Below are 27,429 nucleotides of genomic sequence, written 5' to 3'. Positions count from 1 at the left end.
TTATGGGAATGTTGCAGGTATTTGAAACAGCATCATTAAGTAGCATTTTCATGTCGATCGAGTTATGTTATTCTATATTCTTTTGTTCACTGGTAAATAAAATTCTGTTTTGTTTAAAACTGAGTGGTTGGGCCACTCCGAGAATACCTGCTTAACCTCCTAGAATACCTCCTTATACCTGCTTAAACAACTAGAAGCGTTAGGATCTGAGCTCCTTTCTGAAAATGTTTGAGGGGGTCTGGCCTGGTTTATATCGTATTACATCATCCATGCACATTCAAGGAGCTGAGGTTTCCCCACCTCTATTATCCTCCCAGACAGTGCATTCCAGATTCCCACCACCCTTTTAGTGAAAAATGGTTTTCCTCAAACACTCTTTAAACGTCCTTCCCTACATTTTAATATATAGTAACCAGCTGTTCCCCTTAGTTGAGAGGTCAATGAGGTGGCATAAATGTGTGTCCCTGCACCTCAGAATTTCATACACATCAGACTCCTCAACTTTCTCTGGTTAAAACAAGGCCATCAGGATCTATTGAGCCTCTCTTCATACCTGAAGCACTCCATCCCAGGCAATATCCTGGCGAAGGGACAAGGAGAAAAGTGAGGACTGCAAATGCTGGCACTGGAAAAGCACAGCAGGTCAGGCAGCATCCAAAAGAGAAGGAGAATCGATGTTTCAGGCATAAACCCTTCATTAGGAATGAGGCTTCATTCTTGATGATGGGCTTATGCCAGAAACATTGATTCTCCTACTCCTTGGATGCTGCCTGACCTGTTGTGCTTCTACAGCACCAACTCTCAACCCAAACATCCTGATCAATTTCTTTTCGATACCAGTCAGGTCCAATCACATCCTTCCAACAGAGAGGAAAGAATATGGAACGAAGGCAGAGATAACGGAATGCACAGGAAAAGAGTTTATTAAAAAACATGGTTGAGGAATAATAAATTTTGTAAAAATTGCACGACTCACAAAAGATACATCCCAGTGAAGAAGGGTTCCATGACGGGGATAAACCAACCATGGTTAATAAAAGGAAGTTAAGGCCAGCATCAAATGAATGAAGCAATATATAATAGAGCAAATATTGTTATGCCAAACTATTGGGAAAGCTTTTAAACCAACAGATGACCAAAGGAGGAGAAAATAAATTTAGGAGAGTAGAAGCAAGTAAGAATGAGCAAGTTAAAAACTTGTTTAAACATCTAAAACAGAAGAGGTTCTTGTGGCAGAGGAGTGTCTTCCCTACCTCTCAGCCAGAGGGCCTGGCTTCAAGTCACACTGGTTTCTGAGATGGGTCACAATATCCCGAACAGGTTGATTCAAAGAAAATCCATCAGTAGGAAGAGAGAGACTAAAATGGACATAGCAAATGAAGCAGGGAGTAAAATTTTAAAAATTGGAACCAGGAAATAACAGAGGAGTTGAATAGAAACATTTCATCAGTCTGCACAGTGGATGGCACGGATAGCATTCCAAAGGCACTACATCATTGGTGTCTGTGTGTCTATTAAAGAGGACAACTACCAATGGAGAAAAAGAATTAGGGAAACTAAAAGTATGAAAGCCCAAGTTGCCGAGATCTGATAGATTGCACCTCACAATAATAAAAGGCAATAGCTGCAAAGGCAGTATTGGTACTGGTAGTAACCTTCCAACACTCAGATTCTCAAAGAGGTCCAAACAATTGGAAAACAGCCAACACTTGTACTCAATGAAAAGGGAATGAAAAATTGGAAAAATGTTAGACTCTATCGTTTGGAATAACAGAAGAGCATTTCAAAGTACACAATTTGAGCAAGCAACATCAACATTGCCTCAGAAAAAGGGGAAAAACCATGTCTGACAATTTTTTTTAAAAGAACTCCTGTGGAAGTCGTAAGCACAATAGATAAAAGGGGGAAATTCAGTTGAGCCAATATGTTTGAATTTCCAAAAGGCATTTAATATATTAGGCTACTTAACAAGATAAAAGGGCCTATGATTTAGGGGTAGCATATTAGCATAAATAGAGGACTGGCTAAATAACGAAGGTAGAAGTTGGAATAAAGGAGGAGGCATTTTCAGGATGCCAAACTTTAACCAGTGGTATGTTGCACAGATTAGTGCCGGGGCTATAATTAACACATTAATTACTTCAATAAGGATAGAGAGCTGGCACAACAGAGGGCTGAAGGGCCTGTAGTGTGCTGTACTATTCTCTGCTCTATGAATATATATTGCTGAGGTTGCAGATCACACCAAAAGGAGATAGGAAGGCAAGTTGCAAGGACAAGAGTTTGCAGCAAGATGTAAACAGGTTAAGCAAGTGAGCAAAAAAAAACTTTTCAGATCTAATAATGATAGAACCCTTGCTGAATTTTCATTGATGTTCATTTTGTACCTGTCTTTGTAACATCAGCAAATTTGCAATCATGCCTTTGTGCCACCTTCTATGCCTTACACCCACTTCACCTTCAAACAACAAATCCTACAGACAAGCCAACGGAACACCCATGGGGATCTCAGATATCAGGGTTCTCAGCACAGGCAGTAATGCAGAAATTCGAACAACTCTGGCAACCATCCAACCCAAACTTTGGGTCCGCTACGTAGATGACAACTTTGTCATCAGTAAATAAAACAAATTAGAGGAAATCAAGACCATCAATAATACTCTTAAATGGCACAAAATTCACTAAAGAGGAGGAAAAGAACAACAAACTGTTATTCCTAGATGTCGCAACACAGCAAACAGCCAATGAGGAACTTCAAATCAGCATCTACAGGAAAACACAAATGGACCAAATAGTGAACGACAGACACAATCCCAACATCCACAAACTCCACTGCATTAAAACATTATTTCAATGAGCCACCACAACTGCAGCACAGTGGAACTAAGCAGAGTAAAATTACCAAAACAGCATATTCAAAACGAACGGGTACTCAATGAACACAGTCTGCCGATTTCTGAGCAACAAACCCAAATAAGCAGTCAGAACACATACAGAAACCCTAGCCACTCTGCCCTACATCAAAGACATCTTGGAAATGACTGCCAGACTACTCAGAGCATTTGGAATCTTGTTAGCCCACAAACCCACCAACACACTAAAACAGCAGCTAATGAACTTGAAAGACCCTACACAGATGAGCAAAACTAATGTCATTTACAAAATACCTTGCAAGAACTGTATCAAACACGACATTAGACAAACTGACAGAAAACTAGCCACCAGGATACACTAACATCAACTAGCCACAAAAAGACATGACCCACTCTCACTAGTATCCTTACATACAGAGAAGGAAGGACACCACGTCGACTGGGACAACACATCCATCCTAGGACAGAGACATTCACGAAATTTCTAGAAGCAAAGCATTCCAATCCCTTAAACTCTATCAACAAACACATGTAAATGGTATCAAAGTCAAACCCCAGAGAAACCGAACAGGAAATAACATCACCAACCTAAGGAAACCTAACACAAATAGAAAGCGAGCCATACCACCAGTGCTTCATCCGTAGGCTCACTTACGACGTTACCTAGTAGGGTGATGAAACATCCTAAAACAAACCTTCCAGCTCAGCAAGCAAACCAACATCCAGAACCTCAACCCGAGGTACAAAACTTCTCATACCTTTGTCATTTCATTTAAGTCACTGATAGGAATTTGAACATTCAAAATAGTAGCAGATGCAGACCATTTGACTCCTCAGATCTGCTCCACAAATTCACAAAGATCACAGACGAGCAGCTCGTATTCCAAAATTATACGCTCTCATTCACCCCTCAATCTTGGATTCACCTACCCAAAAGGAATCAACCTAATTCTTAAGATTATTTCATGACCCAGCTTTCATCATTTTCTGAGGCAAAGACTTCCAAAGTCACAACTGTCAAAAAGTTTCTCTCTGTCCTAATAAGGACAATGACAAATCTTTAAAAACGTGTTCTAGATCAAGATCGCCCCATAAGAAACATGCTTTCTAAGTCCAACTCGTCAAGCCCATTGAGATAATAAAAGCTTCTAAATACCACAAGATTCAATGCATCCTCTGAAGGCAACCCACTCATTCCAGATATCAATCTGGGAAATCTCTGAACTGCCTCCAATGCATTTGCATTTTTCCTTAAAATCTCACGCACACTTTGAGATGTGGTCTCAGCAATACCCTGTACAACTGACGCATAAAATTATTTAGAAGTTGCCTTTTTGCATTTTTCATACTCCAAAGTGCTATTATACACAATTGAGCAACTTTCCCACCACCAAAATTGCCATTTTAATCCTGCTAATTACAAGTAGTTAGCTGTGTCAGCAATTCAATACTTACATGTAAAATCCAGTAAGAGCATGATGTTCAATTTTTATTGTAATAAAGAATTGAATCCCAATATTCTTCCTGATATGGTGTCCTAGCCTAAACAATCTTTCCTAACTCACGCACTATAACACTCAAATCCCTCTGTATACTGGAATTGTAGTAGTTCTTTACTGAAAAAAAACAAGTTATTTTTCAATCTGCTTGACAAAGTGAACAACTTCACATTTTCCCACATTCTACTCTGCCAGATTTTTGCCTACTTAACCCATTCACGTCCAACTGCTAACCCCTGATGGTCTTTTTCACAACATAATTTCCTACCTACCTTTATGGCAACTAAAATCACACGTGACTTGCCCTCACTCCCCTCATTCCAGTCAATTATATACATAGTAAAAAAAAATTGAGGCCCCAGCACAGAACCTGCACCTGGCATATCCAGTCAGTTTGAGAAAAGATCAATTTATGCATCTATTCATCTATTTTAATTTGATTTTCTACCTACCAGCCAGCCTTCCATCTCTGCCTAATAACATTTCACCTACATGTATTTTATGCAAAAATTTGCAATGGTAGTTCAGCAAAACCCCTTCTATAGAACCCCCTTTATCCATAGCACATCTTGCTCCTTCAAGGAACACAGATTGGTTAAAAAAAATTGCCCTTTGATAAATCATGCTGATTTTTCCAATTACCTCGAGTTTTACTAAGTGTGCAGCTATAAATTTCTTCAACCAACCTTCCCCACAACACATATTGAGCTAACTTGCCTACAGTTTCTTGTCCCCTGCCTTTCCTGAACTTGTCCTGCATTGCAGGAATTTAAAAAAAAAAATGAACACTAATGTTAACTACTAGCTCGCTCACCGGTCCAAAATGATGTGCCCAATGTGTGTTATTGATTAATCTACTTGGTTTTGAGTACTACGCATGTTTAGTCTTTGTGTTCTCTCTTGCTTTCTTTCTCCTATTTGATATACTTCTCTTTCCATTATTTCTTTTAAATTCTCTGTACTTTCCTAGTTGTGGCATTTGGGAGATCATCTACCCCAGCACAACCAAGTGTACACAAACTCAACAGTGCAGCCTCCATTCTCCCCAGCCCTGGTACTCTCAGTCCATGAACTGGAACCTGTTTCACTACACCCATCTTTGAGCCACGTGTTCATCACTTAAATTCTATTTATCTTCTGCTAATTGGCACACAGTTCATAAAGGGATTCTGCTGAGTGAGTCTCAATGCTGTTGGCATTAACATGGTCCATGACCACTGAATCCTCCCCTTTACACTCCAAGTCCCTTCCCAGTCCTGAGCACACATCTAGGCACTTGGCAGGCATTCCAGCCATTTAGTTGGATCAAAGCCTCAATTAGATCAATCACAACTCCACATGCCTGCATGGCACCCATACTTCTGTAAATTCACAGCCCTACAGAACAATTTAAAATGAACAACAGGATTGTTTTCAGAGGTTCATTTTACTGCCTCAATTTCATGTAACCTTTCACTGCATAGCCATAGTTAAAAACTGTGGCCTGAACTGTATAACATTCTAAAGTCTTGACCGCTGCTTAAAAAGCAAGAGCAAATTTCAGATTTTATAATGTATTTTCTACCACTGGTTAAAAAAAAAGGGCAGATGGAAAATTTCAGGAACCCATCTTTGAAGAACAAAGCCAAGACTGTCCACTGTAAATCTGTCTCTTCAACAACTTCAGTACTGAAGTAATGAATCACATCAGGGTATCCTGAAAATAGTAGTGCAATTCTTTTAATGATATTCGGATGCCAGTAGAATTGGGGATAAAGCATCCTTTAGTCACCTCCTTAAACAATGGGGTGAATCAGGAGATAGGATTTCAAGATGGGACTGTAAACAAAAAAGATACAGAGATCTAGCTCACTTGCTGCATGAACACACCGTTCTCCCTCATATTTTAAGATTTCGACACAAAGAGCCAGCAGCTGTATCTAGGAAAGGCTCAGACTCAATAGAAACTTCGTTTTGATGTGAAGAATTATTTTGTTTTTATCACTCAAACAAGGCTTCAGTACACAGTTGATCACAAAAGGACTGCAGAGTGAGTGATATAACACCAGCAACGTTCACTGAATTCTTGAATAGACGCTGCTTGAATAGATAAGAGTCTTGGGGAAAACGTTGGAAGATTTCCTTTGAGGTCAGACACAAGATCACACCTTTGTATTCTGCACAATGTCTACCTAGAACACAAACGCTGCAAAGCAAACAGATATTGCTGAAATGATGAACTTCCAACTCAGAATCACGATTCAGCATAAGAACATGGTTAGAAAAAGTGGCAATACATTCAAATATTCTCCCAAGTTATGCTGTACATTCCATACTGCTTATGATTCAGTTGTCCATCTTGACAATGCTTTAATCTACTCTGAGCACGTACGTGACTACACAGAGATGAATATTCCAAGTCAGGGTTTGGAGGAGAGAAAGAACAGAAAAAAAGAGGACGCAAGTGTTTCTTGGACTAGAGATTCCAAACAAGGACTTGCAAGAAAAAAAAACCCTAGTGGCAGATCTTGGTTTCAATAGTGAATTACAAGTTCGTTCATATTATGCAAGACTACATAAACAATATTACACCTTCTCCTGATGTCCTAACATAGTAATGAAACAAAATAATAGACACCTCATGTAAGGATTTTTACCATTTTAAACTGCCCAGAAGGTCTTTCAACATGGATGCAGATTTCACAGTAGCTGGTTTAGGATTCCTAAACATGGGGTTAGAAAGGTGCATACATGCAACTGATGAGCTGCACATTTCCAATTCATCAGTGTTACATGATTTCTGGGTCTCCTTCAGCTCTAACATAATACAATGCCCAAAACTGTAGCGTATATGAAATATGACATGCAATCAACAATAAATGTTGAATATGTTTCAGGAAGTACAAAGGTCTTTATAATTAACACATTACTTCTGAAGCGCAGAGAGAAAAGAGGGGGAGCAAGCGAGCGAGTGAGCAAGACAGAGCACGCGAGAGGCAGGAAAAAAAAGGGACAAACCTACCTTCCCAAATAACACTGCCACAGTGGCTTGTTCTGTGATGCCAGCTCTGAATCTTTTGCTCCAAACATTTTTGCTAGCAGTTTAACTACCGCTAAGCGCTCTTCATTATCATTGCTCTATGAAAAAGAAAGTGGAGAATTTTAATAATCATATACAAGCTTCATTTAAAGTGACCAATGTATCATGCATTTCATAAAATATAAAAATCCCAACTTCAGTTCAAATATTTCTTTCATCCAGCAGTTTGTTATGGACAACATAACAAAGAGGAGCATTTACTAAGATTCAATTAAAGGAACACCACTCTTCCTCTTGCTTTGCACAAGGTAAAACACCCAAATTCAGTCTTCATCGGAGTCAAAACATTTAAAAAGACAGATATAATTAAGTGATAGAAAGAAACGCAATCCAGTGTTCAGTGTTCATTCTAATGTCACATTCTGCCCACATTTTGCGTTGCCATTAAAAACCTATACATACTCTAAACAAATATGACAACCTTTCTTTCAAAAGCACCTTCCAAACTGAAGCTCTTCTAAGTGGTAGAAGTTAAGAGCAGCACACGTATGGGAACACCATTACAAACCTCCTTCCATGGTACACACCATCCAGAAACACATTCACCATTGCTGAGTCAAAGTATTCCATTCCCAAGACAATACTGCAATAATTCAAAATGACAGTTCATCTCTAATTTCTCAAGTGTAATCAACACAAGCTTTGCTAGCAACATTGGTGTCCCACAAGCAAATGAAACATCACATTTCTTAGGTTGTGAATTGCACCTTTTGTAACTGATGACACCATATCACCTTAAAAAGGGGAGATTGCTGTAATAACATATCAAATGTGCACACAATTTTCAAAAAAAAAATCGGCTTAATTTACAAAAGGAAAAAAAAAATTTGCAGGTGGTGCGTGCAAATATTTTCCACAATTCTTGCAAGGTAAAGTCCTAGCCATAGTGGTGCACAAATTGGTGACTTTCTACGCAACCTCCTAACAACAAGGTTAGCTTTGTATGGTGCTTTCTGAACATATTAATTTCAGCTTCTTAGAGTTAAGAAAGTGTACAACTATTTTAATGACCTCCAAAATTCAAAACGGTACTTATTTTCAATGTATATCCCATTTAAGCTTTATTTCAGAAAAAAAAACATGATAGGAAAAGACTCCAAAACTTGCATTTACATTACATTTACAGCACAAATTGAACGTCAGATTAAATGTTAGATAACTATTAGATGAAGCCAAATCCCCTTCTGGTGATGACAGATCTGACTAAATTTTCATGATGATATGTGTAAGCAGGGTTTTGAACCATTTGTTTCAGCCTCAATTTTCAGGGAGAGATGGTGTTGGTAACTAGGGAATTCTATTTGGGGCAGCAACTGAAGAGAATGGCTTGGGTTTTCTCAATGTTTTGTTATAAAACATTTCTACTCGCCTAATAATAGATGTCTGATAATTTACTGACAGGTGCAGAGGATAATAAACGTATGAGGAGTATAGTTAGGTGTTATCAGAGTACATGCAAAGAAATATAGTTGGTTTTGAATAATGTCATTGAGTAGTAACACCTGAATGAGAACAAGTGCCAAAGGATCAGCTTTTGGGAGACCCCACGTGTAAAAGCCTGGGAGCAAAACCATTACAAAAGAGGCTGCTATTGACAATTGAGTTAGAATAGTTCAGTACTAGGAAGCTGTGGAGAAATTAAAATATGGAGTTCTAAGAAAGTTGGGCACAGTAGAAAATACACCGAGGAACTTGGGAAAAGGAAGAGTCGAAATAGTATAGTAATTTGTAAAGACAGCCAGGAAGTGGGGTTGGTTTTATTAAGGATAATTATTTACAAGAAACAAAGGCTGAAGAGGGAATCATTTATAGTAATAGCTAACAAGGTGACCACTGGTCAAGAGCTTTATGGGGACAATGATTGAGGAACAAGTGATCCATCTTATGGTTAGATAGATAATGGGATGATGTAGGAGAAAGTGAGGACTGCAAATGCTGGAGATCAGAGCTGAAAATGTGTTGCTGGAAAAGCGCAGCAGGTCACGCAGCCCTGAAGAAGGGCTCATGCCCAAAACGTCGATTCTCCTGCTCCTTGGATGCTGTGTGACCTGCTGCGCTTTTCCAGCGACACATTTTCAGAATGGGATGATGTAAGCTCAGCCTAAAATATGTTTTAAAACTGCACAATATGAGAAAGGAGTGGCCTTGAGGGAAGATAAGGGTCCAGGAAGGAATCCAGTTTGGAAAAGGGAACTGGAGGTTAAGCTAAGAGCAAGAGGCTTGGGTTCTGTACCAGGTTTAAGAAGGGTGGACAATTATGCAAGTGATGAAATTCTGGAGATAGAATACAAGTAGTCGAGGTGTCAGGCTTAAAGACTGACAATTGTTGAAATACTTCCAGTTTAATGTAACATATTTATCATTATCATTTAATAGTTCTGTGCTGCCCCCAATGGGTGATTGGGATTTTGACTTAAGTTATCTTCAAAACATCCCATAAAATAATGAATTCTTTTAAGGTCAGTCTGTCTAACATCTCAGTGTCAGATCAAGTACCACTTTAAATGCTTTGTAGCACTGTAGGGTGATAAGAGCAATAAATGGAAGAAAGGAAACATTCTCGTCTTAAAATTTAGGCAAAACAGAACAGATGAACAAACTTATCAGGAATCTGTATGTTGGTAAAAAAGGAATACCAACAGTAAAAGTAGTTGTAAGAGGCCACAGGAAAAAGACAATATCAAGAAACCTAAAAAGCTAACAAGAACTTGTGGGACTGCAGGAATTTAAAAATTCAAGATGGAGATAAAATGCAAGAATTGTTTAGAAATCAAACAGCTATGCAGGTTATCACCAAATCCTTACTTTTACTTCTTAAAACAAAAATGTTATAAATTTTAGTTGCAGGGCTAAAGAGTACCAAAAATCCACATATTGATGAAAAAAACGAGCAAATACTTGCATGAATATAATTTTAGAATTCAAAACCATTATTTGCAAACACTCAAGTTTGTTGGTAAATTTGAGAAGTTGGACGTAAAATATATTCAAAATATTTCCAAATTACTTTACCAATTTTAATACTATAAACAATCAATAGCTCAATTCCTATATAAAAGGCTTTTCCAGCTCAACCATTGTTTTGACATGAACAAAGTTAAACTGCTTCTGTACAAGTACACCCATACATCTGAAACCTTAAATGTGAAATTTCAGTTCAAAACTTATTCAGACTGTATTCCAAATGTGAAATTAACTCTGAAATTATAATAAGAAGAAATTGCAGAGTTAAATCCAAATGAAAAAAAAAGTGTTTGGACAAAAAGAAAACACCCAGTTACTCTCTGGATTAGTAATGCAGAAAACCCAGAATAATATTCTGAGGACATGGGTTCAAATCTCACCATGGTAGATTATGTATTTTGAATTAAGCAATGAAATGGAATCAAAAAGCTGGTCTACTGGAAAACTTTTTTCTACTGTTCCTAGAAAAACCCATTAGACTCTATCATGTCCTGAAAGGAAATCTGATATCTTTGCATGTCTAGCAGATATGTAACTTCAGATCAATAGCAATGTAGAGGACTCTTAATGGACTTCTGGGCAATTAGGGCTAGGCAATAAATTATTGCCATTGATGTCCATATTTCATGAACAAATTTGGAAGCAATTGTGCCAAAAGTCAAAGGGCACACAGCAAAATACGTAGAGAGATCTTACTGGTATCCATCGCAAGAACCTACTAGAATTCTCAATCACAAGTATATGGAATATGTGGCGCACATGGATTTCAGTAAGACATTTTGTAAGGCTCCCCACGGTAGACTCATTCAAACAGTTAGGTGGTATGGGATACAGGGAAATTTGGCTGTCTGGATAAACAATTGGCAGGCCGAAAGTAAACAGCAAATGGTAGTGGACGAAAAGTATTCACCTCGAGGTCGGTGACCAGTGGTGTCCTGTAGGGATCAGTGTGTAGGCCTCTGTTCTTTGTAGTTTTTATAAATGACTTGGAAAAAGAAGTGGAAGGGTTGGTTAGGAAGTTTGCCAATGACACAAAGGTCAGTGGTGGTGTACACAGTGTCAAGATCTGTTGCAAGCTACAAGATATTGACAAGATGCAAAGCTGGGCTGAGAAGTGGTAGATGGAGCTTAACCTGGATAAATGCAAAGTGATTCATTTTGGAAGGTCGAATTTGAATGCTGAATAAAGGGTTAAAGACAGGATTCTTTGCAATGTGGATGAATAGCGGGATCTTGGGATCCACGTACATAGATCCCTCAAAATTGCCACCTGTGTTGACAGGGTTTTTAAGAAGGCAAATGGTGTTTTGGCTTTCATTAACAGAGGGTTTAAGAGCTGGGAGGTTTTGCTGCAGCTCTATAAAACATTGGTTAGAGCCTACTTGGAATATATGGTCGCCTCATTGTAGGAAGGATGCAAATAATTTAGAGTGGGTACAGAGGAGATTTACCAGGATGCTGCCTGGATTGGAGGGCTTGTCTTATGAAGAGAGACGGAGTGAACTAGGGCTTTTTGTACTGAAGAGAAAACGGAAGAGAGGTGACAATAGAGGTGTACAAGGTAGTGAGAGGCATAGGTAGAGTAGATAGTCAGAGACTTTCCCCCAGGGCAGAAACGGCTGTCATGAGAGGGTCATAATTTTAAGGTGATTGGAAGAAGGTACAGGGGAGATGTCAGAGATAGGTTCTTTACCCACAGTGTGTGGTGGGTACGTGGAATCCACAGGCAGCAGTAGTAGAGTCAGAGACATTAGGGACATTTAAGCGACTGCTGAACAAGCACTGTAATTTGAGGGGTGTGCAGGTTAGGTTGATCTTCGATTGAGATAAAGGTTCAGCACAACGTAATGGGTCAACAGATCTGTGCTGTGCTATACTGTTCTATGTTCTAAAGAAAAAATAGTCGAGTAAAAAATGAGGTCTGCAGATGCTGGAGATCACAGCTGAAAATGTGTTGCTGGTTAAAGCACAGCAGGTTAGGCAGCATCTCAGGAATAGGGAATTCGACGTTTCGAGCATAAGCCCTTCATCAGGAATGGGCACCCGCATACTGACTGAACTGGTCCTCACCCTGAATAACTTCTCCTCTTTTCAATCCTCCCACTTCCTCCAAACTAAAGGAGTTGCCATGGGCACCCGCATGGGCCCCATTCCTGATGAAGGGCTTATGCTCGAAACGTCGAATTCCCTATTCCGGAGATGCTGCCTAACCTGCTGTGCTTTAACCAGCAACACATTTTCAGCTAAAGAAAAAATATTACAGCACAGTAAAAGAAAAATATATATATTATATATTTTTTTAAAACAGATAAAACAGTCAAGATTTTTTTCAGAAATGAGCAAACTTGTTCATGTGTGATTGGCATTACTGTCCAACAGGCCATTTTGAGCAGACTTCAGAAAAAAAAAATTAATTATGTACAAAAGAGGTCCATATACCTCTACATCAAATTCTTGTGTTATGGGGCTATGAAAAATAAACATTTGAGCGCTTTTTTGAACAAAAAGGGACGGTTAATGAGGGTAAATTAATTTTTAAAAATTAAACTGTACAGATGTCTGATCAGACCTCCTGGAATGCACTTCTTCCGCATTGAAAAAAGGAAAAGAAAGAAAAAGGATATCAAAAAAAAACAGATCAAAAACAGTAAGGTGTTAACTTCTGCCTATCATTTGATATTTAAAATTAACTCCAGAAAATGCGACATATTCATCGGGTCACCCTAGAAAAAAAAGGATATGATGAAGAAGTTGTCCTTCATGCAAACAAAAACATTGAGTGTGATACAATAATGAAGGTGAATGATTTTGTCATCTTTTAGCTTATTAGACTATGAATGTGAAGATTCTAAAACCCTCGTTCCTCACAAATTTACATTTGATTTTTGAAACTACCAAGCGCATTTCCAACCTAACCTTTTCCATCAAAGACTCTGCGAATTAACCAATGAGTTGAGAGGAACAGAGTTGTCGGGAACGTGGATTTCCGAAAAGCACTGGTGCAGTGACACACAATGAACATGTGAGGAAAGTTCCAGGTCATAGAATAAAAAGTGGTAGTAGCAAATGTGATACAAAAATCTAGCGAGGATCCCAAACCATCCTTCCAGGGGAGACAAAAGGTTCACCTGCCTCTCCTCCAACCTAGTTTATTGTATCCGGCGCTTCCGATGTGGTCTTCTCTACACTGGTGAGACCAAACAGAAACGAAGAACGTGTTTCACCGAGCATCTCAGCCAGGTCTGTAAGGGCAAGCCTGGCCTCTCGATCACCACTCATTTCAATTCTCCTTCCCACTCCCTCTCTGACATGTTCATCCTCTGTCTCCTCCACTGCCACAGTGAATCAGACCACAAGTTGGAGGAACACCACCTTATCTTCCTTTTGGGCAGCCTACAGCATGGGGGACTCAACACACTCTCAAATAATCTTTCCCCCCCCCCCCCCCCCCCCCCCCATTCCCTGACTCCCCTCCCAACCTCCCGCTCCTCCCTTCCAGCCCTCCGATTGACCCCTCCTTCTAGCAACCAACCAGATTAATATCTGCTATCAACCTACCAGGTTGTACCTACCAACTGTTTTCATCCATCACGGCCTCACCACTCTGCTCCTGTCCTCATTCATAAACTTACCCCCTTTCTATCTGCAATTCCCCCAAACCGCACCACCAGTCCTGAAGGCGGCTTATTCCTGAAAATTCAGACTTTTCCACTTTCCAGTGCTGCCTGGCTTGCTGTGCTCTTCTCGCCTCCTGCTGGTCTACTTTCTATTTGTGGAAGCAATCCTTTCTAGCTACAAAAGAATGCCAGTCGTTTATTTTTATACAGACAATACAGAACAATCTCTGACTTCCAACATCAGTTATGTGAATTTCGGATTATCCTAACAAGATCTCAAGGTCCCGTAAAGATGTTATTAAATTTAAATGAAAGCACAGCGACAGCAGGCAGCATGCGGTTGCGGCCGAATCAGGAACAGGGTTGCCATGGGATCCTGTTCCTGCTATTGCCGCCACCATGGGAACCCTATTCCTGCTATTGCCACCGTCATGGGAACCCTATTCCTGCTATTGCCGCCATCACGGGAACTCTCATTAGTTATCCAAACAAAATAATCCCCACCCACTTTGTTCGCATAATCAAGGTTGTTCTGTATTATGTAGAAGTCGATAAAAATAAAATACAACAGTTTAGGATACATTTACAGAATAATATTGAAAATTTTCAATTTATGCACAGAAACATGGTATAATTATCGAGCATACTATAAAAATTTCAGAAATATTATAGGATCAACTAAACATACTGCTAAAAATAATAAATTACCTCAATTGTACTTTTAGTTATCATACACTGTTTTGTTTCATATTCAGTAGCTTCAAAAGTTCAGCAAAATATAACTAGAGTTAACAGATGTACTGTACCTTAAGTTTAAACTCCAACTGTGGTAACACAGAAAGCAGCAGATGACTGTCAATATTGTATAGCTCAAGGATCAGGTCAAACACATGCTCTGATAGATCACTAATGGAGGTCTTTCCCAGCATTAAAACCTGGTTAAAAAACTGTTGGCAAAAATAAGTTACTTAAAATGATTGGAAGTTCACATCAATTTTCTAATCACACAGACTGAAAACATGCATTTTATAGAGCGATGCAGAAAAATGAAGTGTTTGATGAGCAAATAAGCAATAACTAAATGCCTATTAAAAACACGGTTTTCCTTATTCGCTTTTTAATATGGTAAGCTCAGAATTCTCAGCAAGTTACATTTTTGCGCACAAATCACAATTTAACACAAATGGACTCCATGAGTTACAAATGCTGAAGACGTAACTGAACCAGAACATTTGAGATCTCAAACTAAAACATCATACAATCAATGCAATTACATAAATCCATTGCTACACTCAAAAATTAAACTATTGCAGCACTTTACAATACGAGTATGCTACAACATTTAGTATTTGATGAGGTGACAACTACAGTCATGCAGCCAAATGTAGAACCAGTGCTCCCAAAAAGTAAATCACATGGATACTTTTCCTCGCAGTTATTGTGAAGAGAGGAATATTGGACAGAACAGGAATGGGGTATTTTTCACTTTTCAAATACTACCACGGAGTCTTGTAACTACCACTTAGGATTACCTCAAGACCTGTATAAATAGAGTCATAGAGAATTACAGCATGGAAACAGACCCTTCTGTCCAACATGTCCATGCCGATCAGATATCCTAACCCAATCTAGCCCCACCTGCCAGCACCCAGTCCATATTCCCCCAAACCCTTCCTATTCATGTACCCATCCAAATGCCCCTTAAAATGTTGCAATTGTACCAGCCTCCACCACTTCCTCTAGCAGCTCATTCCATACACGTATCACTCTCTGTGTGATAACATTGCCCTTTAGGTCTCTTTTATATCTTTCCCCTCTCACCCTAAACCTATGCCCTCTAGTTCTGGACTCCCCCACCCCAGGAAAAAGACCTGCCTATTTATCCTATCCATGTCCCTCAAATTTTGTAAACCTCTATAAAAAGGTCACCAGTCAGCCTCCGACGCTCCAGGGAAAACAACCCCAGCCTGTTCAGCCTCTCCCTACCTCTCAAATACTCCAACCCTGGCAACATCCTTGTAAATCTTTTCTGAACCCTTTCAAGTTTCACAACATCTTTTCGATAGGAAGGAGACCAGAATTGCATGCAATATTCCAACAGTGGCCTAACCAATGTCCTGTATAGCCGCAACATGCGTCCCAACTGAATCTGGAACTTGTACTTCTAATTCAGTGCTACAAACTACGTCAACGTCTCAATTTTACATTTGGATTGCACTGCATGAAGAAGAAAAAAAAAAGATTTTTGGTTTTTAAAAGAATGAAAAGAAAGTCATTCAATCCAGCAAGCCGAGCTCCTCTAATTAGAAATGGATTCACGTTTCCATTGTACTCCATCAAACACCTCCACTCACACATTCTTACAACTTGATATCACCATTTAAAATAGAGTCAAAAATGTCCAAAGCCGAAAAAACACCATCAAACCATAACTTCCACTACAACCTAAATATATTAGAATGGAGTAAAGATCTGATAGCTGTAAAAGTACCAAAAAAAAATGGCTAAAAAGTAGAAATAGATAAACTGGTCTTCAACTGAAATACGAATAACTCGCATGCAAGACATCACCAGTATTTAAACACTTAACTTTCTGCTGATGCAATAAAACAAAGAACTGCTAATGCTGGAAACCTAAAGCAACAATACAAATTGCTGGAAAAACTCAGGAGGTCTGGCAGCACTGTTGGAGACAAAACAGTGGTAATGTTGAGTCCAGTGATTCTGTGAATCAGTATCTAAAGACAGGTCACTAGACTCAAAACGTCAACTCTGCTTTCCTTCCATCGATGGAGCTGATCTCACCATTGATACCACATCCTATGAATTACAGATGGTACTTTTATAAGACGATAATTGCATTCTTGTACAACTCCGTGTCATAGAAAAATTGCGCTTTATAAACAGCGCTTCAAGTGTTGGTGATGTAATCATATTACAACCAACACACGCTTTAGAAAGTTCATGATTTAGAAACAGTGTTCCCAATTCATTAACCGCATTATAGCAAAGTCGCATTAACAAAATGCATGTTACAGCAGAACAACCCGAAATAAACAAAAGGCACACTAAAAGCATCAGGCAGAAAATTTTAAACTAAGGGATGGGAATACAACATCTGCTGCTGTGTTGTTTCAGCTGGCAAAAGCAATGCAGTTGGAAGGTATTTTCGAAGAGGCCTTGCTGAGTTGCTGCATTGCATATTGTAGATGGCAATACTGTCAATTGTTGATAGAAGTAGGAAACAGGAGCATAGAAATAGGAATATAGACTTTTCAGCCTATCAAGGCTGCTCCAATCATAGCCAATCCTCTAGATTAATACTGCTTGGCTGCAACATCTTCACATCCCTCACATTTATCATCATGATAAATCTATCAATTTCCGTCTTGAACACATACAGTAACAGAGCACCTACAGTCCTTCACATTCCAAATCCTTGTTTTTCCTCTCGAGACTCCATTTCACACTTCTCATCTTCAACATCTATACCAATCACAATTCCAATGCTTACATAAAGTTGAGTAAGCAAGGATTTGGCATAGCTTTAAAGGATTATAGGGTAATTAGCAAAGAACTCAAAAATGGACTGAGCAGAGCTCGGAAGGGGCACAAGAAAGCCTTGGTGGGAAGGATTAGGGAAAATCCAAAGGCATTCTACACTTGGGAGGAATAAAAAGAATGATCAGCGAGAGGGTAGAGTCGATCAGGAATACTGGAGGGAACTTGTGTCTAGAGTCTGAAAAAGGTAGGGGAGGCCCTTAGCTAGTTTTTTACTTCAGTATTCACTAGAGAAAGGGAGCTTGTTGATAGGGAGAACACCATGGACCAGGTTAACAGGCATGAATACATTGATATTGATATTGAGAAAGTAGATGTGCTGGAAATTCTGAGAAGCATTAGTATAGATAAGTCCCCAGGCCAGACCAAGGTTACTATGGGAAGCAAGGAATGAGATTGCTGCGCCTCTGGCGAGGATCTTTAAATCCTCACTCTCCACAGGAGTAGCACTTGATCATTGGAGGGAAGCAAACATTGTTCTGCTGTTCAAGAAAGGGAATAGGGAAATCCCTGGGAATTACAGACCAGTCAGTCAGTCTTAAATCTGTGGTAAGAAAGGTACTGGAAAGGATTCTGAGAGATGGGATTTATGACCATTTGGAAAAACAGTTTGATTAAAGATAGTCAGCATGGCTTTGTGAGGGGCAGGTCATGCCTCAAAACTTATTGAGTTCTTGGAGGACGTGACGAGACAAGTTGATAAAAGGTCAAGCTGCGGATGTGGTGTACTTGGATTTCAGTAAGGCATTTGATAAGGCTGGAGAAAGTGAGGACGGCAGGTGCTGGAGATCAGAGTCAAAAGGTGTGGCACTGGAAAAGCACAGCTGGTCACACAGCATACAAGGAGCAAGAGTCAATGTTTTGAGCACAAGCTCTTAATGTGGAATAAGGTTCTGTACAGTAGGCTCATCCAGAAAGTTAGGAGGTATGGGATACAGGGAAATTTGGCTGTCTGGATTTAAAAAAATGGTTAGCTGAAAGAAGACAGCAAATGGTAATGGATGGAAAGTACTCGCCTGGGAGGTCGGTGACCAGTGGTGTCCTGTAGGGATCTGTTCGTGGGCCTCTGCTCTTTGTAGTTTTTATAAAAGACTTGGATAAAGAAGTGGAAGGGTTGGTTAGGAAGTTTGCCAATGACAAAAAAGTCAGTGGCGTTGCAGATAGTGTCAAGATCTGTTGCAGGCTATAAGAAGACATTGACAAGATGCAGAGCTGGGCTGAGAAGTAGCAGATGGAGTTCAACCTGAATGAATCACTTTTGCATTCATCATGGAATGTCAAATTTGAATGCTGAACACCGGGTTAAATACAGGATTCTTTTCAGCACAGAAGTACAGTGGGATCTTGAGGCCCATGTACACTGATCCCTCAGAGTTGCCACCCATGTTGATAGGGGATTTAAACGTGTATGGGTTTTGGCTTTCATTAACAGAGGGTTTAAGAGCCAGGAGGTTTTGCTGCAGCTCTATAAAACATTGGTTAGACCCTACTTGGAATATATGGTCGCCTCATTATAGGAAGGATGCAAATAATTTAGAGTGGGTACAGAGGAGATTTACCAGGATGCTGCCTGGATTGGAGGGCTTGTCTTATGAAGAGAGACTGAGTGAACTAGGGCTTTTTGTACTGAAGAGAAAACGGAAGAGAGGTGACGATAGAGGTGTACAAGGTAGTGAGAGGCATAGGTAGAGTAGATAGTCAGAGACTTTTCCCCAGGGCAGAAACGGCTGTCATGAGAGGGTCATAATTTTAAAGGTGATTGGAGGAAGGTACAGGGGAGATGTCAGAGGTAGATTCTTTACCCAGAGAGTGTACCCAGTGGGTACGTAGAATCTACTGGCGGCAGCAGTAGTAGTAGTACAGTCAGAGAAATTAGGGGCATTTAAGCATGTAGCTGACAGTAAATTGAGGGGGGGTGTAGGTTACGTTGAGGTTAGATTAAGATATATGCTCAAGCACAACATAATGGGTCGAAGGGCCTCAATTGCACTGTACTGTTCTATGTTCAATCAGTTCTGAAGGGTCACAGAACCAGAAACATTAACTGTGTTTTCTCTCCAACCTACTGGGTTTTTCCAGAAAATCTTTCAAGTTGCACGTAATTCATGTCAAGCATGGTTTTGATAGTTTCTTCAAAAGCAGGATATGTATTTGTTAGAATCCAGATTCAAGACTTCCTCCAGAAAGAAAAGAAAAAGGAAAAAAGATGAGAAAGGAAAAAAAAGGAAAAAAGGAAAAAGGAAGAAAAGAAAGAGCAAAAGCAAGACCAGATATTTTAAAATCACCCAGCAGACAAAGTCAATGATGGCAATCCTGCTGCTGAACAGAACTTCGCAGTGTGCAACAATTAGTTTGAACAAGACACCAGCTACAAGATTTTTAAAATTAATATGCGCACATTCCATAAATTCATTTCAAGTGCGATATAAAGATCTTAATGCTATTTAAAACAGGGTTATGCCTCAACAGCAGCTAGAACTGCTCCAACAACTGTTTGCCAACTCACAGCATAATCAATGGATAATATGTCTGAACAATTAGTCCTGGAAAAATCAAGTTATATACTTACATTCGTAATATAAGGTTCAACTGCTTGAGCTGTTCGTTTTAAAAGAGCTTTTGCCAAGTCATATGCTTGTTTATTTAGATTCTGCAGTAAAATAAAAACAGATAAGACTAGAGTAACAAAATAAGTTGTTGTCAAATCACATTGTATAAATATTGACAAAGTATTTCAGTTTTTAAAACTGAAATGATACATCACAAATAAATCAAACTAAAACACATTAAACTAGATGCACACGACTAAGAAGTAGTCTTTTAAATCGTGGCATCATTAAATATGGGTCCTGCTCCACTTTCCTGATCTCATTTGTAACTCCCATTGTTTATATGTCCTCCTTCCACAATAATGCCCATTTGCTTTTTAATTCACCACTGCAAAATCACTGGCTTCCAACTTAGGACTGGTCTCTGTTCTCTGCAAACCAAAGTTATTTTGATTCTTGCTTGCACTGAGTTTTCATGTTACAGCTGTGCCGTAACTGAGAAGTCAAGGAATTTTGAATAAGGGAACCAGCCACCTTGGGTCTCTTACCAACCAGAGGAAGAAGTGTCCAAAGGAAGGCAATTGAAGCAATCTGTAGACCAGCAGAACAGTCATTAAGAGTATCTGAACAGCACAACTTGGAACAAAGACCGCTGAACTTCTTTTCCCAAATTTTGCCCTCTGCCAAATACTTATTTTGGTCTGTTTGTCTGGTGTCACTAACTGTATGTAAGGGGCATTTATAAAGGGGGATTAGATTTTGTCATGTTATGTTCCAACAATTTATAACTGTTTACCTGTAACTAGAGTCTAACTATTGCAACAAAATAACCAAAATAAAAAGTCATACTTCCACAGTAAAGCAACTTGGACCATGCTTTCCATTCAGCTAGGTCTGACAGCCAGGTAGCTTGCATAACGACTTGAGATAAAACAAAAAAAAAACCTCCACTCCCCCAAAATCAAAACCCACTCCATCAAATCGAATGGCTTTCAATTGGTAAACTTGCATATTCTACTTTTGCCCCCAATATGAGTACAGTGTTCAGTTTCTTCTCGTCACCCAGCGATTTTGGCTCGTTTCTTTCCTCTTCCATTGTCTGTGGGCACCAAGGTAATGTGTGATAATTAGAATAGCAGGAAGGCTGGCTCATAGTGCAACCGCCAACATGCTCTCCTGGTTATCACAAAAAGATCTAATGTTCAAACTTTTAACACAACAAAAAAAAACCAAGAGCAATTATACGAATTAGACACGTGTTCCATCTTCAAAAATATAAAAATTCAGTAAGAAAAAAAATGATTAAAAAAGGATTTTAAAAAAACCTGTAAATTGATAATTTGGTCATGGAGATTAATAATGACATGCATACTCCAGACACTTTTTTTTCTTAACTAAACTTGGGCTGAAGGGCATAGCTCCACCATTATCTCACAGTCAACCAACCAACAGATTAATATAACTGATTGCTGGTACAAAAACAAATTTCCTGTTGCCTTCAGATACTGAATTAGTTGCCCACTAAACAAGATTCTTTTCGATAGGTCAAATACTTCATTATAATTGCACAGCTTGAATTTTAATTTTTGTCAAGGTTGTTTTCCTTGGACTGAAGTATTTGAGTTGGCAAAAGCTTTGCTCACTTACAAAAAAAGTGCCATAATTATTTAAAGCAAGGCTTTTTAAACACTGGCCACTGTCTTTTCAGCAACTAATGAATCGCCACTAATAGTTTTGACCAAATCTTGATTTGGGCCTTATACATTGATTCTTTTAGTTTATTACCAGAATATATTAAGACATATGTAAAAGCAGAGTAATTTTTAAAAAAATATTTTCCCTCACCTATTTCAGTTTCCCTTTCTTGGTTTTTGCTCCAATATTCAATTCGATATCAGTTTATCAGTGCAAACAGTAATATTGAAAATCAAAAGTGCAGTTGTTAAAAATGATAATTAAATGGTAATCTGCTGCACTTGAAATCAAGTGTCTAAATGTGAGTTTTCAATAATTTGATCACATATCTGAACGTGTTTAGATGAACAGAATTTCAGGACCCTAAATAGTCAACTGAATGGCATCTGATATATTTACAAACACCCACCTGCAAAAATTGTGGGATTACATCAGTTGCATTGAAAACATAAAATGGACCTGGTTGGTTTCTATTATTTGAATGCCAAAAAAATGCACTGCCATGAGCAAAAAAGTCCTCAACTGCACACTCATTTTAATACACATTCTAAACATTTCTGGATTCAAAGATCAACTGAGAGTCGATTTAAATAAGATCATTATATCATTTTATATAGCAGACAGAGTCCAGAAGAACACAGTTTAACCAATACATTACAGCTGTATAGAGGTGATGCCTGAAAACACTTGTTTACATAAAAAGGGATCTCTGCCCATGAACAAATCATGGAGGTTAAAATCAATTAAAAATTTCAAGAAATGGCTCCATAACACACATGGGTAAGTAAGATATAGATCAGCTATGATTCAGTCAAATTCATTTAAAAAAAAAAAGGAGAAATAAAGGAACATTGCCAAACATAAATTAAAAATGCTCTGCCTACTTAATACTCAACTTGGCCCACTTAATACTCGACTTGATGTGTCATGTCAAACGGCTAAAGCATTAAATCTGGATTAAATGCAAGAAAATAGCAATCACCACTACACATAGCCAGGATAAAATTCACATCATTGTGGAGAGGGTAATGGCAAAATAGTGCCTTGGATCTCAACACATTCTGGAATGATGTACACAACTGAACTAGTTATGTTGGACCAACACTACCACCATGTGAAAGATCAGAGGAATCTTTCAATTTTGACTGATATTCTTTGAAAATAAAAAGATACTAAATGATGGGGATTTGACAGGGCCCCCCCAGTGCAAAAAGCTTCCTATGCTGGCATAACTCAATGGCCAACAGAAAATCCGGGGCATTATAGAGAACACATGTCATAATCATAAAAGTTAACTACATTAAAATAAAAAATACTGCAGTCCAAAAATACTGGTCTGACAAAAAGTGTTCATGAACTATATTACTTTCACCAGTACTTTACATCGACTACCACAACTTGTATCATGTAGCTGGATAAAAATTGCTTATTGTTCCCTTCAAGATCACATTGGAAAACAAAAGAAAGGCATTTAAAGCCGAGAAATCATACGATTATCTCTTTTGCTCCGAATACAAAATCCTTATATTTACACTCTTAGAAAATCTTTTATAAGATCCCTAATGCTGCCACTGAAATTACTCAACTTTTCAATCTACAACACAAACAAATCAAAGATCATGCTGACTACTCACCTTATGTGCTGGTACTAGGTTAACAAGAACGGTATCCAAAAGTTCTTGAGAAACTGTGTCCCCTTCACAAACTATGGAACTCATCAGGTCCACCATGTGCATGTGAACTTTCTGGTTGTGGCCATTGCTACAATATATTCAAAAAGACAAAAATGTGTCAAATTTGAACTTGTAATATACCCCTGTATCTATTACAACTTTTATCAGGATCTCCTCTGTGGAAAGAAATGAAAGAATGTTTATGTTTCAACTCCAATATGACTCTTCCAATATTGGACTTGAAACATGAACACTGCATCTCTCCGCAAATATGAGAAGAGCTGCTGAGTTTCTCCACCACTTGCCTTCATTTCAGATTTCTAACAGCATTTTGCTTCTATAAATAAAGTACTTTTGACCATGGTCACAGTTGGAATACGACCCATGAGAAGGGGACCAACAAGGAAAACCGTACTTGACCTCATTCTCACCAACCTCCTTTCAGCAGATGCATCTGTCCACAACAGTGTTAGCAAGGGTGACCACTGCACAGTCCTGCTCAAGACAGTCTACAGAGGAAAGCTATTTGTTGTATGACATGCCAAATGGGGTACACTTCCAAAAGATTTGGCAAATCAAGACAGGTATTCAAAATGCAAGCTTTCAGGTCATTTCACTCCACATGAAAGCAAGAAAGGGAAGAAGGCAATGAACCTACAGACCATTCTAGCAGTATTACGGAGGACATGTGCGCCAGAATTTACAACACTGGCATCTACCGGACATGGAAAACTGTCCGACTTTGTCCTGTACACAAAAAGCATGACAACCCAGTCAAATAACACCTCATTGGTCGACACTTGATGGAAGATGTCATCAACCATGCTGTCACATAGCACCTGCTCAACAATAACCTGCTCACAAATACCGCATTTGACTTCAGCCAAGGACACTCAGCTCCAGACAGTCGTGAACACAACACAGTCCATCATCCAAAGTAGCCTGCTTATATCCATTGACTCCATCTACAGTTCCTCCTGCCTTGGGAAAGCAACCAAAAAAGAACCCTCCTATCCCGACTATATTCTATTCAAATCAGGCAGAAGGTATGAAGATTTAAATCCATGTACGAACAGATTCAAGAACAGCTTCTTCCTGTGTTAATCAGGCCTCAAATAGTAATTCTGATCTCTCTTTTCACCTTCTCTATAGGAGAAACACTATTTGCACTTTGTTCTGCTACCCTAATCATTTACTTAAAGATACAACTTGTCTGGACAGCATGCAAAACAACACTTCCACTGTATCTCAATATATATATATGCAACAACAACATATCAATCATCATAGCCTTGGTTCAAACATGGATGAAAAGAGTGATTGCCATTACATCAAGGCCATATTTGACACATTATCTTAACAAAACTGGAATCCAAGAGCATCATAGGAGAAATCCTTCCACTGGTCTGTGATCTGAAGCACAAAGGAAGATGATTATACTTGGAAGTCTAATATCTCAGTCCCCAGGGCGTCACTGCAAGAGTTCGACAGGTAGAGTTTAGGACCAACTACCTTCAGCTGCTTCACTGAAGACATTGCTTCGGAGTCAGAAATGGAGATGTTCGCTGATCAGCCATGATCATATTGAATAGCGGTGCAGGCTCGAAGGGCTGAATGGCCTAATCCTGCGTCTATTGTCTGATGACTGCACATATGGACGAAAATGGAATATTGTGCAGGATAGATGGGTTTCAGATTAGTTTCACAGGTCGACGCAACATTGAGGGTCAAAGGGGCCTGTACTGTGCTGTAATGTTCTATGTTCTATTTAGTGCCATTCTGAAATTAAACCAGTCTACACACATTTTCAGCAAGACCTGAACAACAGTTTAACTCAACAGGTGAACTACTTATTTAAAATCTTAACTTGTAAAGTGCTTTATTTTTTTTAAAACTGCAGACTGGAATGAGAAAGAGGAGTTTTATAACCAGTGCATTGTCTTTTCATTGAAATTCGTGGCCTGGAATTTCAAATTTTGTTTTTTTAGAAAAGCCTTTGTCCATACCAAGATCATAACAAAACAAAATTCCATGATGACTCTGTTTTAAAAAAAAATGGATTTCCTTTAAACTGAATAGAAACTTACAAACCATGATGGAGTTTGAATTATAATTTTAATTTTATGAATTATTCATCTGTACATTATACCAACAAGGAATCTGAACTAAAGCAGTCAATCACAACAATCCCGGCAGGCATTACCCCAACTTGGCAAACTGGAAAAGAACTGTAACAAACACTACATTAGACAAACTGGCAGAAAACTAGCCACCAGGATAAATGAACATCAACTAACCACAAAAATACATGACCCATTCCTCACTTGTATCCTTACATATAGATGAGGAAGGACACCATTTCGACTGGGACAACACATCCATCCTAGGACAAGCCAAACAGAGACACGCACAAGAATTTCTAGAAGCATGGCATTCCAACCGGACTCTACTGACAAACACATTGACTTGGATCCCCTTTACCACCAGAGAAAGAACAGGAATTGACGTCACCACCAGAAATGACAACACCATCCCAAGGAAACCTAAACACCAATAGAAAACGAGCAATGTCGTCAGTGCTTCATCCAGAGGATCACTGATAATGTTACCTAGTATGGTGACAAAATGTCTGAATATGAAACTTCCAGCTCAACGAGCAAATCTACATCCACTACCCGAACTGCATTGATAATATGGTCAACATAGTTACGAAAACTAAGCACAGGACCTCACTCCCTGAATGGACTGGCAAGGAAGGGAGCGAGCCCTATGAATCACTAGAGCAAGAAATCAAAAAAACTACTGTCTGACAAAGTGTTGTTCAGTCACAATAGGTATATTTTTCAAAACAAAAAAAGTTGTGCGGCAACAGAACAGAGAGAACAAAACAAAACCTTACTGACATCACTCACAATAAGCCACCAGTGAACATTTGTGGACAATATTAACACCACAATGTTTTTCAATAGGATGCAAGCATTATAGTTTTAACATGCAATTCAAAGTTTTGCACTTTGTGACCAGTTTTGATATTGTGCTAAGAGACAGGGCGTGGTGATGGAGGATTTTTTTTTTTGGACTGCACACCTAACCAGTGATGTTTCCACAGGAATTGCTACTGGGTCTACTTTCGTTTGTCATTTATATAAATGATTTGGATGAGAATAAAGTTTGCATAGTTATTAAATTTGCAGATGACACCAAAATTGGTGGTAGATGGCCAGTGAAGGAGGTTATACAAAGAGATGTTGATCAACTGGCTTCATGGGCTGAGGAGTGGCAGGTTGAATTTAAACAGAGGGGGCTGGGAAGAGAAAGATTTTAATAAAGGACATGACAGTCAATTTTTACACAGAAAGTGATTCAGGTGTGGAATGAACTGCCAGAGGAAGGGTTGATGCAGGTACAGTCACAACATTTAAAAGACATTTGGATAAGTATATGAATAGAAAAAAAAGTGTTGAGGGATATAGGCCGAAAGCAGGAAAGTGGGACTAGCTTGGGTTTGAGAACATGATCAGAGTTGACTAGTTGGACCAAAGGGTATTTCCATGCTACCTGACTATGCCATTTCATTGCAGCAGGACTACCTAATTCAATAGTTAGACCCTCAGAGTATCTCACAACCAGCCATGCTTTTGCTAATGACTTCTAGTCTAGGAGATCCTGAAAAGTCTAAAGCTAATAAAATGGCAACAGCAGCAGTATACTGTGCTGTACAAAAGTGACTATTAATACAGTACCATCACCCACTTCAGAGGTGCACTCTAACAGACTGAACAGGCTGATGAGAAAATATCCCTATCTTATACTTGCTCATATTACCTCATGCACAAGGTGGCGCTGGTCTGCAGTTAAAGTATTAAAGCCTTAAACCTGTTGGACTATAACCTGTTGTGAGATTTTTAACTTTGTCCAT

The 27,429-nt window shown here is 39.0% G+C and overlaps 1 protein-coding gene across 1 annotated transcript in view; it reads right to left on the bottom strand.

Annotated features, from left to right (window-relative positions):
* The window catches only part of pds5b (PDS5 cohesin associated factor B), a 237,068-nt gene that overhangs the window by 161,148 nt on the left and 48,491 nt on the right, over positions 1-27,429 (bottom strand). The window contains exons 6-9 of the mRNA XM_060826137.1: positions 23,472-23,598; positions 20,163-20,243; positions 14,839-14,979; positions 7,374-7,489 (exon numbers count right to left, since the gene is read on the bottom strand). Of these exons, the coding sequence (XP_060682120.1) occupies positions 7,374-7,489; positions 14,839-14,979; positions 20,163-20,243; positions 23,472-23,598 (465 nt within the window). The remainder of the gene's footprint in view (positions 1-7,373; positions 7,490-14,838; positions 14,980-20,162; positions 20,244-23,471; positions 23,599-27,429) is intronic.

This window comes from Hemiscyllium ocellatum, chromosome 6 (assembly GCF_020745735.1).
Source record: "Hemiscyllium ocellatum isolate sHemOce1 chromosome 6, sHemOce1.pat.X.cur, whole genome shotgun sequence".
NCBI classification, from domain to species: Eukaryota; Metazoa; Chordata; class Chondrichthyes; order Orectolobiformes; family Hemiscylliidae; genus Hemiscyllium; species Hemiscyllium ocellatum.
Note: the sequence above shows the minus strand (reverse complement) of the source record. Positions and strands in the feature narration are given on the sequence as shown.